This window comes from Mesocricetus auratus, unplaced genomic scaffold, assembly GCF_017639785.1.
Source record: "Mesocricetus auratus isolate SY011 unplaced genomic scaffold, BCM_Maur_2.0 Super-Scaffold_100024, whole genome shotgun sequence".
Classification (NCBI taxonomy): Eukaryota; Metazoa; Chordata; class Mammalia; order Rodentia; family Cricetidae; genus Mesocricetus; species Mesocricetus auratus.
The window spans coordinates 1518436-1543103 of NW_024429205.1; the positions used below are offsets into that span (position 1 = coordinate 1518436).

General features: G+C 43.2%; 1 protein-coding gene across 3 annotated transcripts in view; it reads left to right on the forward strand.

The window, feature by feature from the left end:
* Sntg2 (syntrophin gamma 2) overlaps nucleotides 1-24668 on the forward strand; it is a 197876-nt gene that overhangs the window by 119215 nt on the left and 53993 nt on the right. For all 3 annotated transcript variants that reach the window (XM_040730870.1, XM_040730872.1, XM_040730871.1), the window contains exons 10-12: nucleotides 11326-11455; nucleotides 13710-13748; nucleotides 23157-23276. In XM_040730870.1, the coding sequence (XP_040586804.1) occupies nucleotides 11326-11455; nucleotides 13710-13748; nucleotides 23157-23276 (289 nt within the window). The remainder of the gene's footprint in view (nucleotides 1-11325; nucleotides 11456-13709; nucleotides 13749-23156; nucleotides 23277-24668) is intronic.

Consider the following 24668-nt stretch of genomic DNA (forward strand, 5'->3'; position numbering starts at 1 on the left):
TAGAGAGACATAGAACCTGGTAGCTGTTCAGTCTATAATGCTAGAGGCCTCAGAAGTTCCACCCAGCATCAAAAGCCCAGGACTCCCCTGAAGAGTTGCTGGTGCTTAGTTTACCTGGCCAGAATGAAGTAGCTGGAGTTTGGTGTCAGTGGAGGATGGCAGCAGGAGTAAACACACCCATACATGCGGAAGTGATGGCAGACATTCCTGCTTTTCTCTCAGACCTCTTCTTTTATCAGAGCCACATGCTGGTAAGTGCCATCAACCCCGGGGCAAGGTTGATAAGCTTTCATGTTCATACATTTTTGTGCATTATTTAGCATTTTGTTCATAACAGATTGATGACTTCTTTTAGCACTACTGTGGCCATCATGATGATAGACTCCTTCAGCCTTTAGTCTAAAGGACAACATTGTATTCCTGCTTGGGAGTTCTTTTTCCTTCTAACACTATAAATGCAGTATTCCAGCTCTCCTGATGTTTGTGGTTTCTCCTTAGATTTTGTCTGAGAATCTGAAGGCTGTTCCCTTATGTATGATACTTTTGTTCTCTTTTGCTGCTTCAGAATTCTCTCTTTTGAGAGTTTGATTAATACGGCTGACTGTGCTGGTTTGAATTGATTGCTCTAGGGGTATTTCAAACTTTCTGGAATTGAATTTCTCTGTCTCTCCCAGGATTCAGGGTATTTCCAGACACTGCTTTCTGCCTGTTGCTTCTTTCCTCTCCATCTGGAACTCCCATCACTGTAAATCTGAAGGTATCCCTTCAGTCGACCATGATTCATTTACTCCTTTTTTCTTGCTTTTGCCCACTGACTATCTTATTAAAATAACCTGCATTTGACTTCACTGATTTTGTCTTTTGTGTGATTAAGTCAGCGGTTTAAACTGCATCTGCAGTGGAAGCCGCAGTTGATGGACATCAGAGTTCTAAGGAGTGTGCATCCTGCTTTATCCTGGATAAGACGGACTGCCCCAGAACTGAGTTCTTTGGGGCTGGTGATAGAGCTTTTATACAGAAAACGTGGTGCTGGGTTCATAGAATGGAGTCTCTTCCTCTGTGTCTCTAGATGACCCTGATGAAATGCTAGAAAGATTCCTAGGTGGGCCACACTGTTCTGATCTGTGGCTAAAAGGAACTCGAGCCCAGGTGTAGGGCCATCCCAAGAATCTACAAGGGCACTGTGGGAGATGTTTCCTTCCAGTCTTATGCAGGCAAGCCTTTCTCAGTGCATAGCTACAAAGAACTAGGACTAAGACCCACCCAAGTCTTTGAATCACAGAAGAGTCATTGTAGGACACTGGCAGATAAGCCTGTCCTAGAGACTTCAGAAGTATGTCCCTATAGAACTCTGGCTGGACATAGCTGTTCCAAGACTATAGTTGGGAGGTGCTTACCTGAGCTCCAGACATGTCAAGATCTACTGGAAACTAAAAATCAACAGGCCTGATCCAGTGTCAGAAGTAGGCGGGTCTCTCACATAGGTTGCTTTGTTCCTGGACCACAGCCCAAAGGACTTCACGAAAACCCAGGAACCATTCAGCATCAGCTATGAGAAGGTCCTGGCAAAGTTAGCCATGCCTCCCCTAGGTCCATGTGCTTGTAGGACAGAGCTGGACCCACTGCTGAGGGACTGCACCGAGTTACTAGGAAATTCTCAGATGATCAGACCTTCTTCTGTGGCCCTGGTGTGAGACTCCTCCCTTGCTGGATGGTTTCAGAAGCAGGTTCTGGGCCAACTATGGCTGTGACCAAGCCCTTTGGGGAATAAGACTGTTTTTTAAATTTTTCAACACAAAAAAAGAAATTAGTTGTTCACTGAGAATTTGAGGGCAGAACGTTGATATGAAACAGCATGCTCTCAGAGAGTCTCAGCAGAGGACAGAGGCTCAACTCTGTAAATGCAGGAAGATGTCTGTGACATTATAGCCATGTTGCATTGCAGACTGTTCAGCCCTATGCTGCAACTTTTGAATCCTGGGTCAGCTACCAAGATGCCTCTCTCACAAGCATAGCTTGACTGTTGATCATGGCTATAAAGAAAGCAAGCTATTCGTGGAGGCAAGCTAAAATTTCACTTAGCTCTACCACAGGATTTTCTACTGTGGAACAAATCAGTAAAGCATAGGAGCTGACACATGACGGTCACTGTCTCTTAGAGCCCCTCAGTTAGGAGCCAGCCTGGCTTAGATGGTCCCAGTTTGGGTTGAAGATCATGACATTGGTCTAGCTGGTCCATCATTAAGGCCAAAAGCCAAGAACAATATGTATGCTAGCCGACAATCTTTCTGATAATGAAGAACATGTAGAAGAACCGAGCAGAAGGGTTGTAAAGTCCAGAGGCAGATGCTGTGAGAAGAGAGTTCAGAGCTGAGGTTGTGAGAAGACAGTCAAGGCTTCAGAGAGGCATGCAGGACTAGAACCTGGGGTTGCCCCAGATGCCCTCTGGGGACTGTGATGGGGCTGGTATTCCCCCTATGTGTTGTTCTTTCTTGCTGAACAAAGGGAATGAGAGGCAATAAAACACTTCACTGCTTCTGAGGTGGCTTTGTGAGAATAACATAAAGACTAACTATAGGTGCAGAGCAACTTTGTGATACCTTGAGCAGATGAAATGTGACCGTACCAAAGAACTGCTGTTCATTGTCAACTTGACTAGAACTGCAATATATATGTCTATAAAGAGGCATGCCTCTGAGCAGGTCCATACGGGTATTACCTAGAAGGGTTAACCAAGAAAGGAAGTCACCTCACAGTGGGTGGCACCTTCCTGTGGCAACCCAGAAACAAGGAAGTCCAAGGGGAAAGTTGCTACTTTTACCTAGTAGACTTCACTCTCTGCTAGTGAGTGCAACTATTCTGTTGCCTTCCATTGTGTTCTGAAGATCAGTGGCTATCCAGAATCCTCTGTGCTACAATCAGTAACTAAGACATCTATCTTTATGTGCCAGGGTACAGCCATTGTTGGCCTACCCAGTCTAAACTTTGCAACATAATCTAATAAATCTCCATGGATAGATATCTATCTCTTATAGACAAATGATAGATAGATAGATAGATAGATAGATAGATAGATAGATAGATATAACATGAATAATATAAACCCAGAGATGGATATTGGGGTTAAAGCTGAATATCAGAAAAGCATATCAGCCAGCCACAAGCTCTTAACCACTGAAAGGTTGATCCTGGCTCCACAATCTTCACCGTGGCTGGAGACGAATTGCCCTCCTGTCCTCAACCTGGCTGTAGACAAATCACCAGCTGAGACCTACTCTTATATACCTTTCTAGTGCTGGGATTAAAGGCATGAGCTCTGTTTCTCTTTTAGACTGATCCACTCTCATGAAACCCTCACAGAGATCCATCTGCCTCTGTCTTCTAAGTCCTGGGATTAAAGGCATGTGCTACCACTGTCTGGCTTCTATAGCTGTGGCTAGCTTTACATTCAGATCTCCAGGCAAGCTTTATTAGTTCATAAACAGTATATAATCACAGATGATAGATAGATGATAAATAATAGATGATAGATAGATTGATAGATAGATAGATAGATAGATAGATAGATAGATATAGACAGATAGATACCCTTTACTGGTTCTCTGATTCTGTTTCTCTGGAGAACCTCAATATATGAAGCTAAACAGTGCAGCAACTCACACTTACGCACCAACCTGTGTTACACGATCCTTCTGTCTCTATTCTCACATACAGAGGACCCATTTCCACACCTCTTGTTTCTTTGCTATCCTAGAAAAAGATAAGGTGTCATTGACCTTCTTTCTGCACATCAGGAAAGGGGGGGTGGGAAGGAAAGGAGAAAAGAGAATGGGGGGAAGTGAAGACCATAACATTGGGTTCCGTTGTCCCAGCTATCCAGGTTCTGACAATAACAATGCAGGTTTATTTCATAACTAAGGGAAAACCCCATTTGCTTTGAAATGCTCCCCTTGCAGAATAAGAACTAGCGAGGACCAGGTGGGCTTTGTGGAGTCAAAACAATGCTTAGGCATTGTTGCATATGAGCACATTTTGTAAAGTGATAGATAGTACAAGTCACAATTATCCTGATAAATGCTTTGGTTTGTTTTGGAAAAGATGGTGCCATGTTTAAACACTAATTCCAAAAATAGAAAAGCCTCTCTATAGAATGTATCAGGCAGTCGAGGTTTCCCACAGTATGGTGTTCTTGATGCCTCTGAGCCTCCGGTACCAACTTCACATAGTATGCAGGAAAGAGTCCTATACACACATCTCAACAGGGTGAGGGGTTTGCTGTGAGATGAAAGACTGAGTGGCTGACAGTGAAGGTCAAATCTTCATGGAGAGTTGTCAGTGCTGGGGCCCTGTGGTCATCATCTGTTGGTACCAGGTAACTGTGTTGGATCCTTGCTGTTCTGTTCTCCCTTGCCTTGCTCCAGCCTACCAGGAAGGGCCACTTTTTGCCTGGGAACCCCATAGCCTGACCAGCAGCAAGCAGGTGATAGGATTGCTGTTGCTTTCTCAGTGCACTGTCTTCAAATCTGCAGAGAACCTCATTTGATAGACAGAAGACTGACAGAAGGAGATCATGCCGTGCCGCATGGGTCCCGGACACCTGCTGTGGTACAGCTACTCAGTGAGTGCTTAAATAAACCAGTGTTCTGCAGAAGTCACAGAGACTTCAATGGACTCTGGTCACACTTGCCCACAATTGTCTTGATCTGAGAGTCTATGCAGGTCCAGAAGCAAAATGCTGCTGCAACTGTCCCCTCAGTCATCCCCACACTCGCCTCTCCTGCCGCCACAACCAGCCATCTTTCTTCTAGATAATTTCACACATAATCTTTCCACTTACTCCCTCCGTGCCTGACTCCCTCAAACACTCTGTCTGTTTCTCCCCCTGCATCAAATGTCAGTTTCTCCATGTAGAATCTCGCATATCTGTCTCTGAGGATTATTTATCTTGACTGTAAGGGATTAGTACCCTGTGTGCTGATGGATCCTGAAGCCCCCACTTTCAGACACGGAGATGGCTTCTTAGCCGAGCAAGATAAACTTTTCACAAGTCCTCCCATTTGAACGCTAAGTCGATTCTCCTCTCCTTTGTGTGTAGAGATTTAATAGGCTCTCAAGATCTGAAATGAAAATAAATAGGAAGAGGTTTTAAAGTTGGAAGAACTGAATCATAATAGATGAAAGAGGCATAACAATGTGCATGCCTTTCTCCCCAGAGCTTGCTCCTGGCCGCCCGCTGTGCTCACAAATCTTTCATCTCCATCAGTGGCAGAGGCTTCTGACTTCTCTGCTCCTGACTCATTGCTGTAGGCAAAGTCATTTTATCTTGACTGTCTGTCCTCAGTTTACCAGCATCCTCATTGTTGCAATAAAATTAAGGAACCACAGAGACAGGTTTTCACAGTAGTAAAGAAAGGGATATAGCCACTGGTTCTTATCCAGGAAAATCAATAGCAGGTTCAGAGAGCCTCGGTTGGGAAAGGAAATGGAGAAGGTTCTAGAGGCAGACCCTCCCAGTGTATAAAGTGACCTGGGGGCTTAATCTGGCTCATTAAATATACTTTGAACTCAAAGCTGCACAGGCCCAGGCACCTGACAGCATCGGCAATCTGACTTTCATCGTAGAGTCTGGAGTCCTTGCCTTTCATCATAGAGTCTAGAGTCCTAGAGCAGGTATGGTGACTGGTTCTGGTAATCCTCTGGAAGATTTCCAACTTCTCACTTTGGTCTCACATTTAAGAAATGGTAATGGAGCTCCTAGTGGAGTCTTTAAAGGGACGGTGATGTTGATAGACCCTTGGTCTGTCACCCATGAAGACCAAGTCTCTCTCAAGGATATTCTTCTGCCCAGATTCCTTCTCTAGAATGAACCATCTGCCATGTGTGGAGCTAAGAGGAGACTCCTCAAACTGCACTTTGCAAATGCATTCTGCTGCTTGCTCAGCTTAGATGTGATCCTAAGAAGGTAAAGAGTTCCTCCAGCCAAGCAATTTCATGGCATAGGGTTTGTTTGTTTGTTTGTTTGTTTGTTTGTTTGGTCTTTACCTAGATGAGACCCTGAGCCAATTTTCCTAGGCAGCAGTGTGACTCCCTTCCATCTATCACCTGCAACTGTGGTCTTGTCCATAAAGAAAGAGTAGAATGACAGCCACTGGTCATCATAGCTAATGTAGTTGTTACCGAACCAAAAACAGAAAACAGGTTCAAATGAATTGTGAGCTCGGGGAATAATGAACCATGTGCTCTTGGAAACAGCAGTTGCCATGGTTTCAGTGCACAGGGATCTTACAGTTTCTCCAGATCAAACCTCTTCACTATCAGGAGCTAAGAAGAGGGCTGGGGTCAGAAACTCCTTCTTTCTCCTGATGGTGACTTGGGTCCTTGCCTTTGCAAACCTGGCCTTTATAAGTAAACATCAGTAAGTTATTGACATGAATACACTCAGTTTCTAAATCTCAAAAGTAGTGCCTTCTCCATAGGATGAAGGTAGCACCATTGCAATGTTTGAAAGCTGATGCACTGTGTTTATTACAGTGGAAGGCAGCTGCCAGGTGGCTCTCTTTAGTGTTAACTTTCAGTACCGTTGTTTATAAGATGTGTAAGTATTAGCCAGGCAGTGGTGGCGCATGCCTTTAGTCCCAGCACTCAGGAGGCAGAGGCAGGCGGATCTCTGTGAGTTTGAGACCAGCCTGGTCTACAAGAGCGAGTTCCAGGACATCCTCAAAAGCCACAGAGAAACCCTGTCTCGAAAAACCAAAAAAAGAAAAAGAAAAAAGATGCGTAAGTATCTTCAATTTTTCCTCTCGTGCTATTAAATCTTTGCTTCAAAGACTTAAAGAGAAATGCAGGGAGAATTAATGTATTGTTTGAAAAAGCGTAAGAATTCTTTGTACATTGTTGGCTTGTTTGAAAACAGACATCAAAAGGGCACCCATGTAACTCCAGCTACAGGTGATCCAGCAACCCCTTCTAGCCATCAAGGGCACTGACCCACACATGTACATGAACACATGTACATATAAAAGAATTTTAAAATCCTTTTTTAAAGACAGAAATAGGAGAGGGACATAAAATTTTATATTCTTGCCTTTTTAATTATCTAACAATTCTCTCTCCTGCCCTTTCCCACATTCCCTGCCTCCCTTCCTCCTTCTCTTTTGAGACAGGGTCTCACATATCTATAGCCAAGAGTGGTCTTGAACTGACCCCACTGCCTCTGCCCACTGCACCCAGTGAAAATCTTTACTCATTTTCTCACCTCTCCAAAAATCAGTAGGTTATTGGCCAGAAAACATTGCCTGAGGCTCCTTGGTACAGCATTTAAACACCACATGGCTAAGAATGTGTTTTCAATTTCCTGCCAGTATCCTCAAGAAACAGAAAGGCACAAGTGACCAGAGGGTTTGTTTCTATGTTGAGCAATGTGCATGGTGTGAATGAATCATAGCTTGTCCCAGCTCCATGAGCATCTGGACAGTGCAGTTCCCTGGTACACAAGACCCTTTAATAAGCCAATATGTTTGTTGATTAATTTTCTCAGAAGATACTTGGGACATCATTTAGCATTTGGTCTTGCAATGAAAAGGAGACTTCTAGTGGAACAAGTTATAAAACAACAAGTTTAGAAATTATGGTGTAAATAGGCCAGGCGGTGGTGGCGCACACCTTTAATCCCAGCACTCGGGAGGCAGAGGCAGGCTGATCTCTGTGTGTTCGAGTCCAGCCTGGTCTACAGAGCCAGTTCCAGGACAGCCTCCAAAACAATACAGAGAAACCCTGTCTCAAAAAACCAAAAACCAAAAAAAGAAAGAAATTATGATGTAAATAAGTATGAAGGTTTAAGAGTGAGGGATTTGATTGACAGACAAATTCATATCCTACCACCATAACTGAACTCTGTTGTAAGATCAATACATTAATACATTGTATTCAAATGGCTTTGAGAATATCTAATGGGTGTTCATTTGAGGAAGGCACAAGCATTTCTTAAATGTGGTTACTAGCACAGATATGAATGTTGCAGTGAGATTGAATGGTCAGCACCAGAGAATGCAAAGGTCTCCTTAACTGGAGCCTTCAGGAAGGAGTTGATGTTTGAAATTCAACAGTTCATTCAGCCGTATGTGGGCTCTAAATGGCTTAGTGATGGTGGATGACGATTAGCTGTAGATGAGGCCTGATGATCATGCAGATGAGTGCAATAGCTCCCTTGGAAACAGCCCTGTCCTTGGAGAGGGACAGCTTAGGGATCTAGAGCTTTTCTGGAGTAGGCACAAGTCTTTGAGTCTCAAGATACCTGGATAGAGAAGGGGTTCTGTATGAAAACAGAAAGAGGCAGGGGTCTCTATCTCAGGTAAGATCTCAAGTATACTACAGCAGATTTCCATCCACCCTCCATATCCTTAATCTGGAGTTTCCCTCTGATGCACAAATACACTTTACACAATACTTTCATAAAATATAATCCAATCCTGTCAAAATACGATTGGTCCCATTACCACTGTTTACTGAGGTCCATTCAGACCCAGACAGGGGACTAGACTTTACTCATCCTCATAGGTCTTCTAACATCACCCTGGGTGGATAGTACCCTCCCCACTGACAAATGAGGACTGGAGCCCTGGGGTCCGCTTGCTTTCCTATGTCTGAGGGATGAATCGAGGTAATATCCAGGCCCATTTCCCTCTGATGCCTGCTTTATGTTCTAGACTGAATTTATGTCATTCTCTGTATCCACTTTCAGGCTGTCAATTATTTTTACAAGAAAGCTTTAAATATTAGTCTGACATTTTTGCTTATTTAAATATCTCTGTGTTAGGACATTTTGGTCTTTCGGAAGAGCCTGGCTGCCTTGCTTCTTCACGTTTCTTGTGTTCTTGTGTTGTGATTTGCACATCTGTTGGTTTGCATTGCTTTTCTATATTTGCGGGCAGTGGGAGTCTTAGAGTCCTCACATCTGGTGTACAGAGAACATCAGTATAGCAACACTGATTTCTGTTGCAGAAACTTTTCTTTGGGGGCTGGCTTTCAGGGAGGCATGCCAGGTTAGTATCTCCCACTTTGCCAGTCAGTCTTCTTGCTGTCTCTGCTGGTTGCTCCTGTCTCCAGCGGCTTCACCGTCCAGGCTGCTCCTCAGTGAGCTCTCTCCTTCTCACGGCCTGACCCTGCGTGGTGGACAGCTCACATCTTCTATTTCTAGACAAGACATATCCCTAGTGCCCACAATTAACTCTTCCACCACCCACTCCCAGCTCTACTTGGGAAGCATGAGAAGCAAACAGATGGCCCAAACTGTGTCTCTGTTCTGGCCTCTTCCTCACATGCTGGGTTCAGCTATCCAGAGCAGCTGCTAAACATTACAGCTACATTTCTGCGCATTCAGCCTAAACTTGTGTTCACTGTTGATTCCTCTTTGTCCCATGATGTAGACAGAGTTTCTGTCCCACCTGGTCTCACAGCCATTTAGCCCCAAATAAGCACACAGAGGCTTATATGAATTATGAACTGTTGGCTGGTGGCTTAAGCTTCTTACTGGCTAGCCCTCTCTTAATTGTTAACCCGTAAGCATTATTCTATGTATTTCTACGTGGCCTTATCTTACCAAGAATGCCCAGCATCCTATGTTTCCAGCAACTACATGGTTTCTCCCTGGCTGCTCCTCTCTACACTCCTCTTCCCAGAATTCTCCTCATCTGGTAGTCCTACCTATACTTCCAGCCTGGCTCATGGTCAGTCAGTGTTTTATTCATCAACCAATAAGAGAAACATATACAGAAGGACATCCCCATCACCATGCTGTGAGTCCAATCTCTTGACTAATTTCCCCTCCTCAGCCAACTCCCTGGGCTGCCTTTCCTAAGCACCCTTCTTGCCTGGTTACTCCAGCAGTGACCAGTCTTCTCTGCTATTCCCCACTGTCCCTTTGACCCATTTCCAACACACGGTTTTTTGGTTTTTTTTTTTTTTTACAAATTTATCATCCATTTCTGATCATGCTATTTCTTTGCTCAAAGCCTCCTGGCGACTTCCTCTTGCAGTTAGAATAAAGTTCATGCCCTTGCAATGTCCAATATAAACACAAGGATGTATATTTAATGCTGTTCAGTGCCACATAGAGAAAGCAATGATTTGTCATAGAGCATGCAGGTCTGAGGGAGCCACACAGGAAACAAGGAACCTTGAAATGGATGGAGTTAGAGACAAATGGTCTACCGAGAAGACACAGTGGAAAGAAGCAACTAGAAACAGCCTCATGAAGGCAGTGGTGAAAATGCCTGGCCCATTCTTTTTTCCATTTTTTTATTTAAATTAGAAACAAGCTTGCTTCACATTGTCAATCCGAGTTCCCTCTCCCTCCCCTCCTCCCCGGCCCCCCACCAGGACCCCCAGGCCCCCTCTCAATCCCCACTCCGATCCCTAGGGAGGGTGAGGCCCAAAGCCATCCTGTTAATCCCCTGTGCCTTCACTTTAAACTCACCTTCCCTTGGGGTCACCCTCTGGAGGAGCTAGCTTTCAGAAGGAGACTCACCACCCTTCATGTTCCACCAGGCTGAAAAATCTGCTGGAAATAATTAATGCTTCATTCTCATTCCAGAAGTGCTAATAAAGGTGGGGACATTCAGGAGATACCTGCTTTAAAAGGAAAGATTGCTCACTGGTGGGAAGCTGTTTTGAGAGCTGCTCATACGCAGGAAACCCTCCTCCCCCTAAATCCTCGTCCTGCATAGCAGAACTCAAAGCACAGAGATGGTTGTAACACGATTTAGAGTGGACTGTAGATAGATATATGTGCAATAGGAGTTTTAAGGACTTCCCAGTAAGGAGAATTACTGGGGTTGAGTCAGCCTCATGTCAATGACTCCCCATGTTCACACCAAAGCAAGGACGCGGGACTTCTCCCGAGTTCTGCTGTCCATCTGAAGGGCATGCACTTGGAAGTTCCAGCCCCTGTCAGCACTGAGTGTGGTGTTTGATATCAGGTTGAGTTCTATGAGATAAATGGGTTTAAAAATAATTATAGCTAAGATGCCTATAAGATGGTAACTCCAGGATTTCGACCAGAGCAAGGCTTCTTTCCCACCTGCCCTGATTTCATTGTGCCTGTTGAGTTAGAAATGGTTCCTAGTGAGGGAATTCACTGTAGATTTTCACTTTGGTAAAGCTAACCTATTGTGACTAGGAGATTAAGACTGCCTATTCTTTCTTAGGTGTGTCACAGCTGAGCCCAGGGCAGCAAGGACGGGAAGCACCTGTTCCTGCTTCATGGACCGGACCAGTATCATTCTCTCACAGCTGACAGCCTCCCTGTTGTCTTCTCCTCTGCTGTAGGTCCAGTGCATTTGAGGTGCTGGCTCTGGATGGAACCAGCACAGGAGTCCTTCAGTTCTCCACTGCCCAGGACTGTGCTGACTGGTTGCGAGCAATCTCAGCCAACATCAGTGACCTGACGCTTCAGCATGTGAGCATATGGCCCAGGACTCACTCCCACTTATGTTTGCCTTAGCAGCCGTGATAAGAATTTTCCAAGTAGAATTAACTCACTGCAAGGTTGGGTCTGCATGCAGAGCATATACTTGTTTCAACAGATCAAATATCCAACTCAAATAACTAAAATTATTAAACTATGTCTAGACACAGACACTTGGAAACTTTCAGGTTAGTGCCCTCCCTGTCTGTATCTCCATCCCTCCTATCCTCTGTCTTGCCACACACATACACAGGAGTGTGTGTGTGTGTGTGTGTGTGTGTGTGTGTGTGTGTGTGTAAGTCCAAATGTGTTAAATACAATGTGGATATTTTTATTTGGATAAACTACTAACTTGGAAAAAGTGTGATACATACACCATGGACAACCTAGTTTTTCTATGGGATCCCCCGAATATGTACACACATATACATGAGCATAAACATACACACACCAATCATGACCATTTTTTCCAGAGAATGCCATCATTTTAGCAAACATTTATTTTTTAAAATTACAAAGGACATACCTGACCAAAAATATATGCTGTGTCTCACTAAAGGCATCTGGGTCAGAAAAAATGTATTCTGTGCCCTTCGATGATGTGGTTTTTTTTCTTGGCTTTTTTTTGAGGGGGGGAGGTTTGAGGCAGGGTTTCTCTGTATTGTTTTGGAAGCTGTCCTGGAACTTGATCAGGCTGGCCTGGAACTCACAAAGATCCGCCTGCCTCTGCCTCCCAAGTGCTGGGATTAAAGGCATGCACCACCAACGGCTGGTTCGATGATATGTTTAATGCTCAAAGTCAGTAAGATTTGTAAGATAAAGGGATAAATAGAGATGGTTGGGGAAGGAGAACATCAACTCCTTGTTAAGTCTCTCATGAAGTTCAACAAGCTACAGCTATGCTGCTATGGCGGTATTGGCCCTTAGCCAAAGACTTGGCCCAGCTTCCATCTTCACTCCTGTTGTGGAGGTTCTTTCCCACCATCCTACCACCCTTGAGCCCTAAATAAACACACAGAGATGCTATGTTAATTACTCAACTGTTGGCTGGTGGCTAGGGCTTCTTATTGGCTAGCTCTGCCTTAATTTTTAACACATAACTACTATCTAAGTATTTCTACGTGGTCTTATCTTACTGGAGAAGGGTCCAGACCTGTCACTCCTTTGGCGGCCTATGTGGCGACTCCATCTGCCTACATTTCCCAGAATTCTCCTCATCTCCAAGCCCCGCCTATACTTCCTGCCTGGCCAATCAGCCAAATGCTGTTTTATTCATCAACCAATAAGAGAAAAATATATATACACAGAAGGACATCCCCCCATCACACTTCCTCCCAATCCCCATGCTATGTGTTTACACTCTATTTCTTGGCCTGGTGCAACATGTGATACTTGGTACCACACAGCCTAGTGCCTTCTTCCCCCTCATTCGTCATCCCCCGTGATGTCCTGCCCATTGCCAGACAGAAGTTGGCTGGATAATAGGAGGTGTTTAGGGATGCAGTGATATGTGGCATTTCTGCCCTGAAGGCATGAGGAGCCATCTTTCTGCTAATGTATAAAGAAGTGCCTTCCTACATTCTTGATTTTAATGTTCCACACTTTGAATCCCTATGGTCTAGATAGATAGATTTTTTTAATTAAACAACTAAGTAGATAAAAAAGCAAAGAAAAATGAGACAGGTGGGGCTGGGTTGGTGTCTGAAGAAACGACAGAGAATACAGGGCTCTCCTGGTGGATGACTATTGAAGGTGACTCCTGGGTAGCATGGCAGGGCAGACGTGTGGGCTCACAGCCTTGGGTATACCTTCTTCTGGACTTCCATTTCTTTACTGTTAAGATTATTGAAGGAGCCATCTACAGGGTTTGGGGAAATAAGAATGGACTGTCAACTGCGGCCGTTGGTTATTGTAGTTAAATAATGTGATGAAGAGTAGAGGCCATCTTCCTTATGCTTTTTCACATGTTTAAGCATCTGCCATCCCACAGCTGCCCTCACTTCAGGAACAGTGACATTAGTGTTTCTGGGTACTTCATTTTGTTTCATTGTTTTCCTGCTTTGAGAATTATTGTGATTAGTGTGTATTTGCTCTGGTTTGAAGACAAACACAGCATAAAGGAAGAAAAATCTTCCAAGGAAGTTTTCTGGGCTGCTTAATTGTAGCTGCCATTTAGACAGACTGAAAAAAATTGAAGGCATTAATGTGTGTGGCACACTGACCCCTTGCTGTCTTCCCTCTACAGATGAAAATGGCAAATAAATGCTGCTCTCCCTGTGACCAGGTAGGTGTATGCCTTCAGCTCTGTAGGATAATAACCACCCCCCCCACACACACACACAGTGGATGCTTCCTTTTGTGAAATTTAGATAGGAAAATGCTAGTGAGAATCACGCCAAATTTGGTACACTCTGCCCCATGTGTGAACTTAGCAGTTCTGACTGCCCATGTTTACTGAGATAAATGTTGTCTGTGGGTTGTATCCAGTAGAAAATGTGATCTGAGCAGGGTTTAGAGAGATCTTTATGAGCGCAGAGGGGATTTAGGATGGAGAAAGACGTGTATGACTTGGGATCATTTTGTGATATGATGTTGTTGACTCAATAACATAGTTCTCATCTCAAAGGGAGTATGAGAGTTTGTTCTGAAATCAAGTTTCAGTAACTGTACCCCAGAAACACACATGGAGGTTTCTCCCCAAATACTGTTTCCCAGTGTGATAACACTTTGTTGAAGTTTTTATGGCACCAGAACAAGGGCATTCATAGATAAGTGCAGTTTTCAAATACAGTGATGTGAACATCATGAAGGTTGTTTGTAGCAAAGTGGGGAAATCTCTACTGAAGGTCTCACATGTTTTCTGGTAATATTCTCAGCTTTGGAGCTCGAGGCAGAGAGGGGTCTGTTGGTAAATTCTGAAAGGATCTACCTTATAGGCACAAGGATGATAGGCAATGCATGGAGGGAGCCCTGAATGGCTGGTAAGGGAGGTACAGCTAGATTAGGATGATTTGGCTCTGGGTCTGAGCATCCTGGCTCTACAACCAAATCACTCTTGTAGTGTCCTCAACACGGAGGTGGAATTCAGCTTAGGATATCCTTATCTGTAAGATGCTGTGGTTCTCAGAAGGTGCTGACCTGACAGGTGTTAATGTCAGTGGGTAGAATCCTGTCACACCACTCTGGGCAGTGTTCTTATATCATGTAGTACCTAGGGCAAAGCTCCCTGGGCAGGCCCTTCTTTGACATCAGCTCTTAGTGAGTACTCCTGAATCTCCCTTTCGTGGAATGCTTCTTAGTCACATATGAGGCTGAGGGGAAACTTATTTATAGTTCACAGGTTTCTGGACTACATCTTGTGTAGGTTTTCAGAAACAAGTGTTACAGTTTAAGATTAAGAAAACTGATACTAATTGATTCCTCTTGTTTTAATTGGTGCTCATGAATGTCCTTTAACAGTGGTTAGCCTCGGAATCCAAATTCACTGACCATCTCCTGTAATCAGATTGGTGACAACCCTAATTGTCATCAGAGAGCCTTCATCCAGTAACCAATAGAAACAAATGCAGAGATGGTATACAAACATAGCCAACAGCTGGGCTGAGCTCTGGGAATCCTGTTAAGAGAGGAAGGAAGGATTGTATGAGGCAGAGGGGTCAAGGTCATGACAAGGGAACCTGCAGACTTGGGCTCATAAGAGCTCACAGACTCTGGACCAACAGCTAGGAAGTCTGCGTGGAATCAGCCTAGGCCCTCCTCATGTGTGTGACAGCTGCGTAGCTTGGTCTTTCTGTGGGACTCCTAGAAGTGGAACCAGGCCTGTCCCTGATGTTTGAGCTGGCTTTTGGGAACCTATTCCTCATACTAGGTTGTTTCACCCAGGTTTAATACAAGGGGAGGAGCTTAGTCCTACCTCAACTTGATGTGCCATGCTTTTTTTGATACCCGTGGAAGGTCTGCCCCTTTTGAACAGAAATGGAGGAAGAGTGGAGTGGGGGGGAGGTACAGGGGAGGCAGGCTGAGGAGAGGAGGGAGGGTAAACTGTAGTCAGGATATAAATTAAATGAAAAAATTAATAATAAAAAAATCCAAATTTGCTGGGTGTTGGTGGTGCATGCCTTTAATTCCAGCACTTGGGAGGCAGAGACAGGCGGATCTCTGTGAGTTCAAGTCCAGCCTGGTCTACAGAGAGAGTTCCAGGACAGGCTCTAAACCAATAGAGAGAAACTCTGTCTTAAAAAAAAAAAACGAATCCAATTCAAGACAATGACACCCAGGAGAACATTTCTCTTTCTTTCAATTAAATGTTGACTGAGAAAGACAAGAAAATCAGTCTATACTTCAATTGGACCTGTTAGTCTACATTTTTATACTGGTAAAGAAACAACTTCTAAATATAACTCTTCTAAATATGTTATTACTTTCAATATTTTATAAATTAATCATCAGCTATTTGTGTTTTACATAGCTTAATGAGGAGTTAGCTATTTCATGAGTAATACTTCTATAAACATCTTCAAACTAGAATAGCATTCATTCTACATTTTCCCACATTAAAATATTACAGTCCTACTAAACTTCACAGTTTGAGAATAAATTTCTTACTAATTTTTCCATTAAGACACCTCTACTTGGTTCACACATAAACATTTTCTCAATTTGTTTGTTGCTGGTGGCATGTCCAACTGAGTCTGTATTGTTTATTTCCATGAATGATTTTCTGTTTTTGAAACTGAATTCTGTTAGTTATTCAGACCTCTGAAGCATCCCTATGCTTGGAGAGTCAGTTCCTTCAGCTGATCTGGTGGTGATCAAGGGCTCTGCTGCCTGCTGATGTCTCTGACCCCAGGAGAGATCACTCATGATAAACAGGGTGGAAACATCAAGTCTTCTGGAGAGGGGAGAGGCTAGTGGGTTCCAACATGCCCCTGGGAAGCGATGCCTCCAGGTCATGAATCTGGCCAACTTCAGAGAATGGCAGCCTTGCAGGTGGATCCTAACACCTGGCCTACGTGGAGAGATCATGGGTCTGTGACCAGAACATGTCTCGTTTGCTGTGGAATTCACATTATTTCCTGTCATTGGATATCAAGGGGCCACGCTGAAATGGTAACACTGGGGACTGCAGACTCTTTGAGGAGCCCACGGGTACGAAACGAATCATCTGTCACACCAGAGACATCAGCTTCACTTGGTGAATGCACATTATACTTTACTCAAGTGACCTTTAACTAGCTGCCCCTGCTTGGCAAAAGCCTGGATTCTAAGGCTAGCTATGTCCTTTTCTGGCAGAAATATCCAACAAACTGACGGCCTCAGTTTCTTCATCTGAACAGCAAAACAAAGTCATGTCAGGCAATCTAAGTTTGAAGTTTTATTTTCTGGGATTTTATTTATTCATATACTTATTTCTGGACTTAAAATTTCCATCCTACTTTGGACTTGCCCAGAGGTGTCATTGGTGTTCTTAACATTGGATGTTGACGTTGCACCATGCTATGTGGTGGCTTTTAAACCGTCCCTACCATCCCGAGTGTCTGTGCGTGTGTGCCTGTGGAGGGTGGGACACATTTGCTCCAAAGCCTGTGCACTCTATTATGTGTCTTGGGAGTTGACATTGAGCCCTTCAAGAATGAAAAACATTACTTTCCCCCACTAAACAGTTAATTATTGGTTGTTGGTATGTAACAAACAGTACTTGAATAAATGTGGAAGAAACAGAGACATCTGTCTTATTTAGGGCTGTCATTGCTGTAACAAAACAACAAGACCAAAAGCAACTTGGGGAGGAAGGAAATTATTTTCATTATGCTTCCATATCACTGTTTATTATCAAAGGAAGTCAGGACAAGAGCTCAAACAGGATAAGAACTCAAACAGGGCAGGAGTTGACGCAAGGGCCAAGGAGGGGTGCTCCTCATGGCTTGCTCAGTCTGCTTTGTTGTAGAACCCGGGACCACCAGCCTAGGGGTGGTACCATCACTAGTGGGCTAATCCCACCCCATCAATCACTAATTAAGAACGCTTGTCTACAGCCTGATCTTATGGAGGCATTTTTTAAATTAATGTTCCCTCCTCTCAGATCAATTTAGTTTGTGTCAAGTTGACATAAAACTATCCAGCGTAACAACTGGTAAAACTGAGATAAAAAGAAAAGAGAATCTAGAGGCTAATACAAAAGTCAGAGGACATAAATTCTTATGCCCAGTTGTTACCTTATAAACTGTTGCTCAAACTAGTGCAACTCTTGTCTAAATCAAAGCCCAACCTTGCCTGAGGAGATGGATGTTTGTAAAATGCTTGCCTTGAAAGCATAAAGACCTGAGTTTGGTTCCCAGAACCCATACTTTTAAAAAAGAAAAAAGAGTCAAGTGTGGTGTGGTAGTGTGTGCTTATAATCCCAGCACTAAGGAGGCAGAGACAGGAAGCCCCTGTGGCTCACTGGCCAGCCAGTAGAGTCTTCTTGGTGAATTCCAGGCCAAAGAAAGACCCTTTTTCAAAACAAAACAAAAACAAAACAAAAAAACAAAAGCAAAAGTTAGCCCCTGAGGAAGGACAGCCATTGTTTGACCTCTGACCTGCATGCATTCATGCTCACAAATACGCACATTGCCAACCTAAACCTCATGACAATAAGCACAAACTAAGAACTCTTTGGGGAAAAGCAAAGTGTGTTCACCTAGTAAAACTACAAACAGCTTTATTTAATACCAGAATAAATTTCTTTTAAAATTTCTTACTTGGATTTTAATTTAGGGAGATGATCATGCCTTGATTAATACTCCAAAGATAATTTAAGTAACATAGGAAACTGGCTTTTCATGCAGAAATAAAAACAGATGCATAATGAAAATCTGGGGTAGGCGTAACCGAATGTCTACACTGACCCAACAGAAGCAGAACATTTCCAAGGAAATGGCACCAGAACAGAGAGGTGAAAATGTACTCCCTTGAGAAGATGGTGAAGCCCTGTGCCCCCAGTTACCATCAGGTCAGCATTCGTGAAAGTGTGACACACATTTCTCACAACATACAGCAAGTCATTAAAAAAATTCATAATGTAAAAGATGAGATTGGCTTTCTGTAGATTATTTATGAACTAGCTACATATACATAAAAAAGATTCATAAGGCAGCCAATGTTCTGAATAACAGCAAAGCTGTAACTTACTTCAGTGCTAAAGGATGTAGGCAGAATTAAATTACACACGGGATTTAATTAAGTTTATATCCAGCTAATTGGCAATTCAGATGCTTACTAACCTGAGCTGTTACCGTGGCTAGAGCAGAAGCTTCTCGGCCACTCCTCAGTATGGAATTCGTGTTGAATCTGTGCCGTGCATGGAATTGACCAAGTGTGGAGAGACCCACATCACCGGACACTGACGATGTAAAGGGCGTAGCAGAGAAGGAGAGCCAAATTCTGCTTACAGCACTTTCAGAGCTGGCACTGGGGTCCCACCTTACCCCTGTAGCTCTGACCACCCGTGGTGTCCTTCAAATGAACTAGAGTCCAAGGGTAGTTGGTCCTTGTTTGAATTCTGCTGCTGTGGGGAGGAAAGGATCGAAGCTTCTCCATTTCAGCCAGGAATCCAGAAGTGACACTTCAGCTTTGACATTCAGCTGTCTACAGTGCCTGTGCGTCTCCTGTGCACGTGTGTTTCTCCACACTCATGTGTGCACCTGTGAATGTCATCGTCCTCTCTCTTGTGAGGGCATGTCACATTCCTCCTCGGAGCTCATTGTAGTGTGTATGGTCATATGAGTTTGCCTCTTTTTTTTTTTTTTTTTTTTGGTTTTTTACAAGACAGGGTTTCTCTGTATTGTTTTGGAGGCTATCGGTCCAGCCTGGCCTCGAACTCACAGAGATCCACCTGCCTCAGCCTCCCGAGTGCTGGGATTAAAGGCTTGCGCCACCACCGCCTGGTGTGTATGGTCATCTGAAAAGGAGGAAGACAGCAGACCCTGCTGCTGTCACATTCTCAATCTGGAAGGTTGCCAAATCCAGATGGCATTCAAGGAGCACTTAGATTTCAGAAGTTTTCTTACAGTGCAAAAACCATCTTGCTTCTGTTTCCAGACTCTGTGCCAGGGGCTTTTCTAAGACATGGCCTTAAAGACTAATGTTTTTCATATGATATTGTGGATTCTAGTCCCATGTATAATAAAAGCCCAACTATGTTAAAGCCATCCCAAGCCACATATGAAACTTCCAAAGTAATATTATTGTCACGTTATCATATCACATGGATATAACTCACCTTCTTGGGACACATGTTAGACAAAGTTATGGTTGGTGACACAGCTTAGTTGGTGAAGTGTGTTGCCTCACAAGCATTAGAACCTGAGTTTCATCCATGTAGTTTGTAAGAAATGAACTTAACATAGTGGCACACACTTGTACCCTACTGTGGAACAAAGACAGGTCAGTCAGCCTACCAGACTTGACAAGTTCTAAGCCAGTAAGACCCTGTGTCTCAAAAAAACAGTGCCCAAAAAGGCACCCCACAGATTGGGAAAAGATATTCACTAACCCCACATCTGACAGAGGGCTGATATCCAAAATTTACAAAAAACTCAATAAGCAAGTCTCCAAAACACCAAAGGATCCAATTAAAACCTGGGGGAATGAACTAAATAGAGAATTCTCAATAGATGAGTATAAAATGGCTGAGAGACACTTGAGAAAGTGCTCAACATCATTAGCCATTAGGGAAATGCAAATCAAAGCAACTCTGAGATAATGTCTTACTCCTGTCAGAATGGCTAAAATCAAAAACACCAATGACAGTTTGTGCTGGAGAGGATGTGGAGAAAAGGAAACACTCCTCCACTGCTGGTGGGAGTGCAAACCCGTACAGCCACTATGGAAATCAATATGGAGATTCCTCAGGAAAATGGGACTCAGTCTACCACAAGACCCAGCAATTCCACTCTTAGGCATATACCCAAAAGATGCCTATTCACGCAACAAGAATGTCTGTTCCACTATGTTCATAGCAGAATTATATGTAATAGCTAGATACTTGAAGCAACCTAGATGCCTCACAACTGAAGAGTGGATAGAGAAAATGTGGTACATTTACACAAGGGAGTACTACTCAGCGGAAAAAAAAAACCAATGGAATCTTGAAATTTGCAGGCAAATGGATGGTACTGGAAGAAACCATCCTGAGTGAGGTAACCCAGACACAAAAAGACAAACATGGCATGTACTCACTCATACATGGATTTTAGATATGGATCAGGGGAGTGTCAGCCTATAATCCCAGTGCCAGTGAGTCTGGGAAACAGGAAGTTACCCAAGAGAGATGCATGATACCCCAGAGAAGTGGAAAGAGGCAAGATCTCCTGAGCAGATTGGGAACATGGGGGAGGGGAACTAAGAATAAGAGAGGGGGATAAGAGGAGGGGAGAAGAAGGCATGGGAAGCAGGAAGGTTGAGTCGAGGTAAGAATAAAGGAAAGCAGGATGAGAGATACCATAATAGATAGAGTCATTATAGGCTTGAGGAAAGAGCTAACACTTCAGAGATCTACAAGTGTAACACCAACTGGTAAACTAAGCAGTATTGGAGAGACTATATTAATAGCCCCTCATTGATGATAAGGTTGATGACTACCTTATATGCCATCCTAGAACCTTCATCCAGTGACTGATGAAAGCAGAGACAGATACCCACAGCTAAACACTGAACTGAAATCCTGGAACCCAGTGACAGAGATGGAGGAGTGATGAGCAAAGGGGTCAAGATCATGATGGTGAAACCCGCAAAGACAGCTGACCGGATAAGAGGGACCTCTTGAATCCCAGACTGATGGCTAAGAGGCCAGCAGGGGACTGTTCCAGACTCCATAAATGTAGTGCCAGTGAGGAGGCCACAGAAATCACTGGGGTCTTGGGTAGTAGATCAGTGTTTACCATGGTGTATGAATGATCTTTGGGAGCCCATTCCAAATAGAGGGATGCTCTCTCATCCTGGACACATGGGGAAGGGCCTAGGTCCTGCCCTGGATGAAATGACAGACTTTGGAGATTCCCCAAGGAGGGCCTCACCCTCTCTGGGGAATGATGTGGGGATTGGGTGTGGGGCTAGGGGGCCTGGTGGAGGGACAAGGGAGGAGGGGTGGGAGAGGGAGCTTGGATTGACATGTGAAGCATTCATGTTTCTAATTTAAATAAAAACATATATTGAGGAGAAAAAAACGGTGCCTGAGAAATGATAGCCATGACTGTCTTCTCTACATACATGCATGTGTACATATATTAAATACACCTGTGTAAACACATACACTACAAATGCTTGAGTGTCCATATACATTGCTTATATACATACATGCAAAATCTAGTAAATGATCAAAGTTACAGATTTGTGTGACAATTATTTGTATTTAATACATATCATATGGTGATTATCTTCAGCCGTGGCTGCTACTTTCCACAGAATAACACTATCCCCTAGCAACAGAAACCATGTCTGTCTTTCCTGCTTGTATTTTAGCTGTTAGCTGACATCTGTGTGAGAGTTAAGTATTGGTAGTAGCTAGGAGTTATTGGTCAAAAGCTGATGCAGGGCTGCTCTATCCCAGGCCATGAGGATTACTGATGAACCTTCTGTTCCTGTCCAAAACTCTGGACACAAGGTCATCAGTCCCAAAGGACCCTGAGTAATGTTCATTAAAACAGTGAATAAGGTATATCATTTAATGTGCTGAGAAGCCAGACATGGGGGCATGCAACTTTAATGCCAGCACTGGGGAGTCTGAAACAAGTAGAACTCTATTGAAGTTGAGGTTAACATGTTCTACATAGCAATTACTGGGCCAGCTAGGGCTACATAGTAAGACCCTTCCTAAACATTAAAGAAAGAAGGATGAGGGTGGGGTTATTTGGGAACTCTGTCTTAATTTAAGGTTTGATAGGCTTTAATAAGAATTTTAAGGTAATTGGTTTTCCATGAACGCCAAAATGGGGAGATGGTAAAATTAAACTAAGGTTCCTCATACTTTTACTACAAAGTATATGTCATGTATAAATTTAGGTAAGATGGGAGTTGTTTTTTTAATATGGTTAAAGTCATTCACTGAATTCTCAAATTGCATCAGTATTTCCATTATACACATGAATCACTTTCTGATTTTATAGTTTACATTTTGTACAGAGAGGCTGAAGCTATTTGAGTTGTAAAAATCTTGTGTCTGATATTATTTTCACTGCTAGGGAATTAAACTATGAAGAAAACCTTAATGGTGTTTTCCACATTGTCTGATGCTACATAATTACTGTAAACATTGAAAATATAATTAGCAATTTTTATATCTGCATAACCCCTTGTAGAGTGTAACACAGCATTGCGTGTTTTCCTTTGGGCTGTGATCCTTTGCCTTTAACAGTTGAGCCGTCTCCCCAGCCTGATAACACCACATTTTTAAGACATACTAGGAACCCACAACTCAGCCACTGTGTAGAGCCCACAAGGGGTCTGGGTGTTCACCACAAATTGTCTTATATTTCTATCCTGGCTACTTGAGTTGGAACTTGTAGACTCACCCAGACTTCTTTGATTTCCCTTCTTTTCTGGGCATACTGAGTTGAAGTTAAGGAGCATAGCATGTTGAGTGTGGTTCGTATTCTGCTTTTAGAGCGCTCTCATTAAGGCTTGGCTTTTAATTTTCCAAGGTTTCCCTCTGCAGGTGGTGCACATGGGCTGGGTAAATGAGAGGCTCCAGAGAGCTGATGACACCTCTCAGACCTTCAGATCCAAGTTCTTGGCCCTGAAGGGCTCATCATTCTTCATTTTCAGCACTCCTCCGGTAAGGATGCCTTTGCATCTGATGGGGGTGAGGGGCCTGTTGCAAGAGTTATTTATATGAGGCTTGGTCCTGGAAGAAGGCAGAGACGGGTGGTTGGTTGTTCATGGCCTTCTCCAGACCTCAGTGATTGGAATAGGTCCTGTTTATGGATTAAAAACCAGTGACTTCCTTCAAACTCATAAAGGAATCCGTTTCTGTCTTTCAGTTCAGGAAGCCAGTGAGATATGGTTGTAGCATTTCTTTGCTTCAAATATCAGCTGGTGTGGAGGTGGGGTGCAGACAGCTCTTTGGTTGAGTTATATGGTTGAAGGATCCAAAATGCAGTCAAAGCAAAACGCAGCCCCCCTTTAGATATTTCTAACTAAATGTCTAAATAATGAAATTTCCAAAGTTATTCTTTCCCACACAATTTCTAGATTTGATTAAAGCGAACAGCCTGCTCTAGTGGGACTCATCACAAAACTGTGAGGATGGATGCTGTTTTCCATACTTCTATTTTCCAGTTCCTACCCACACTGTTCTCAGATTGATCAAATGGGTTATAAGTGCTCTGCCTAAAAGTTCATCATTTGAAGATTTTTTTTTAAACTTTCGGGTTTCTGACCACTAAAACTACCAAGTAATGAAACTTAATTTAAAGTCCCTGAGAAATCAGTATCCACAAAAGTAGTGAGATAAATTTCTACCACTAAAATGAGATAAAGTACCACAAATGTTTGGAATCATTTTATATTTTCAGAAGCACCCTTCAGTCAGCTTCCCTCGGGGTACACATCCTATATAAAATGTAAAGCTAAGTGTGGGAAAATATACCTTCTATTTTCACCGACTTTCCTCATTAATGTGCTTTTTCTTCCCCAGGATTGGATTAGGACAACAATGAGTCTAGTTACAAGTTCGTTTTAAATTATGTATTTTTAAAAAGAAAATCTAATGTTGTAAATTTACTCACATTACAATCACCAACATATTTGCATAAACACAGATTAAATTCTCCTGAGAGTAAGCTAATTAGTGCTCCTTAAAGTTGCTAAATTAATTTATATCATTTTGTCTAACAGAGTAAGTGGATACTTTTGAGTAGTGTTAGAGTCTTCCCTCATACTCAGGTATGAGATCTGGATAATGATGTCATTAGCGTGCAGGTAATATTAATAGTGGGGGCCTCATGAGTGTGGTGCTCATCTGGCTGGTCCTCGGTTATGGTGGGTGAAAGTGCCACATGAAAATTTCCATTTTTCCTGTGGTAGTTATGCTGAAAGAAACCAAATGGTGACAGGCAGTGTGATATGTGAATGTTCAGCCTGAAGTCAGATTGAAGTAGAAAGTTTCATTTTTTACAGTCCCTGTGTCTTCATATAATTTTCAATTCTCTGGTGACATAGCTGTCAT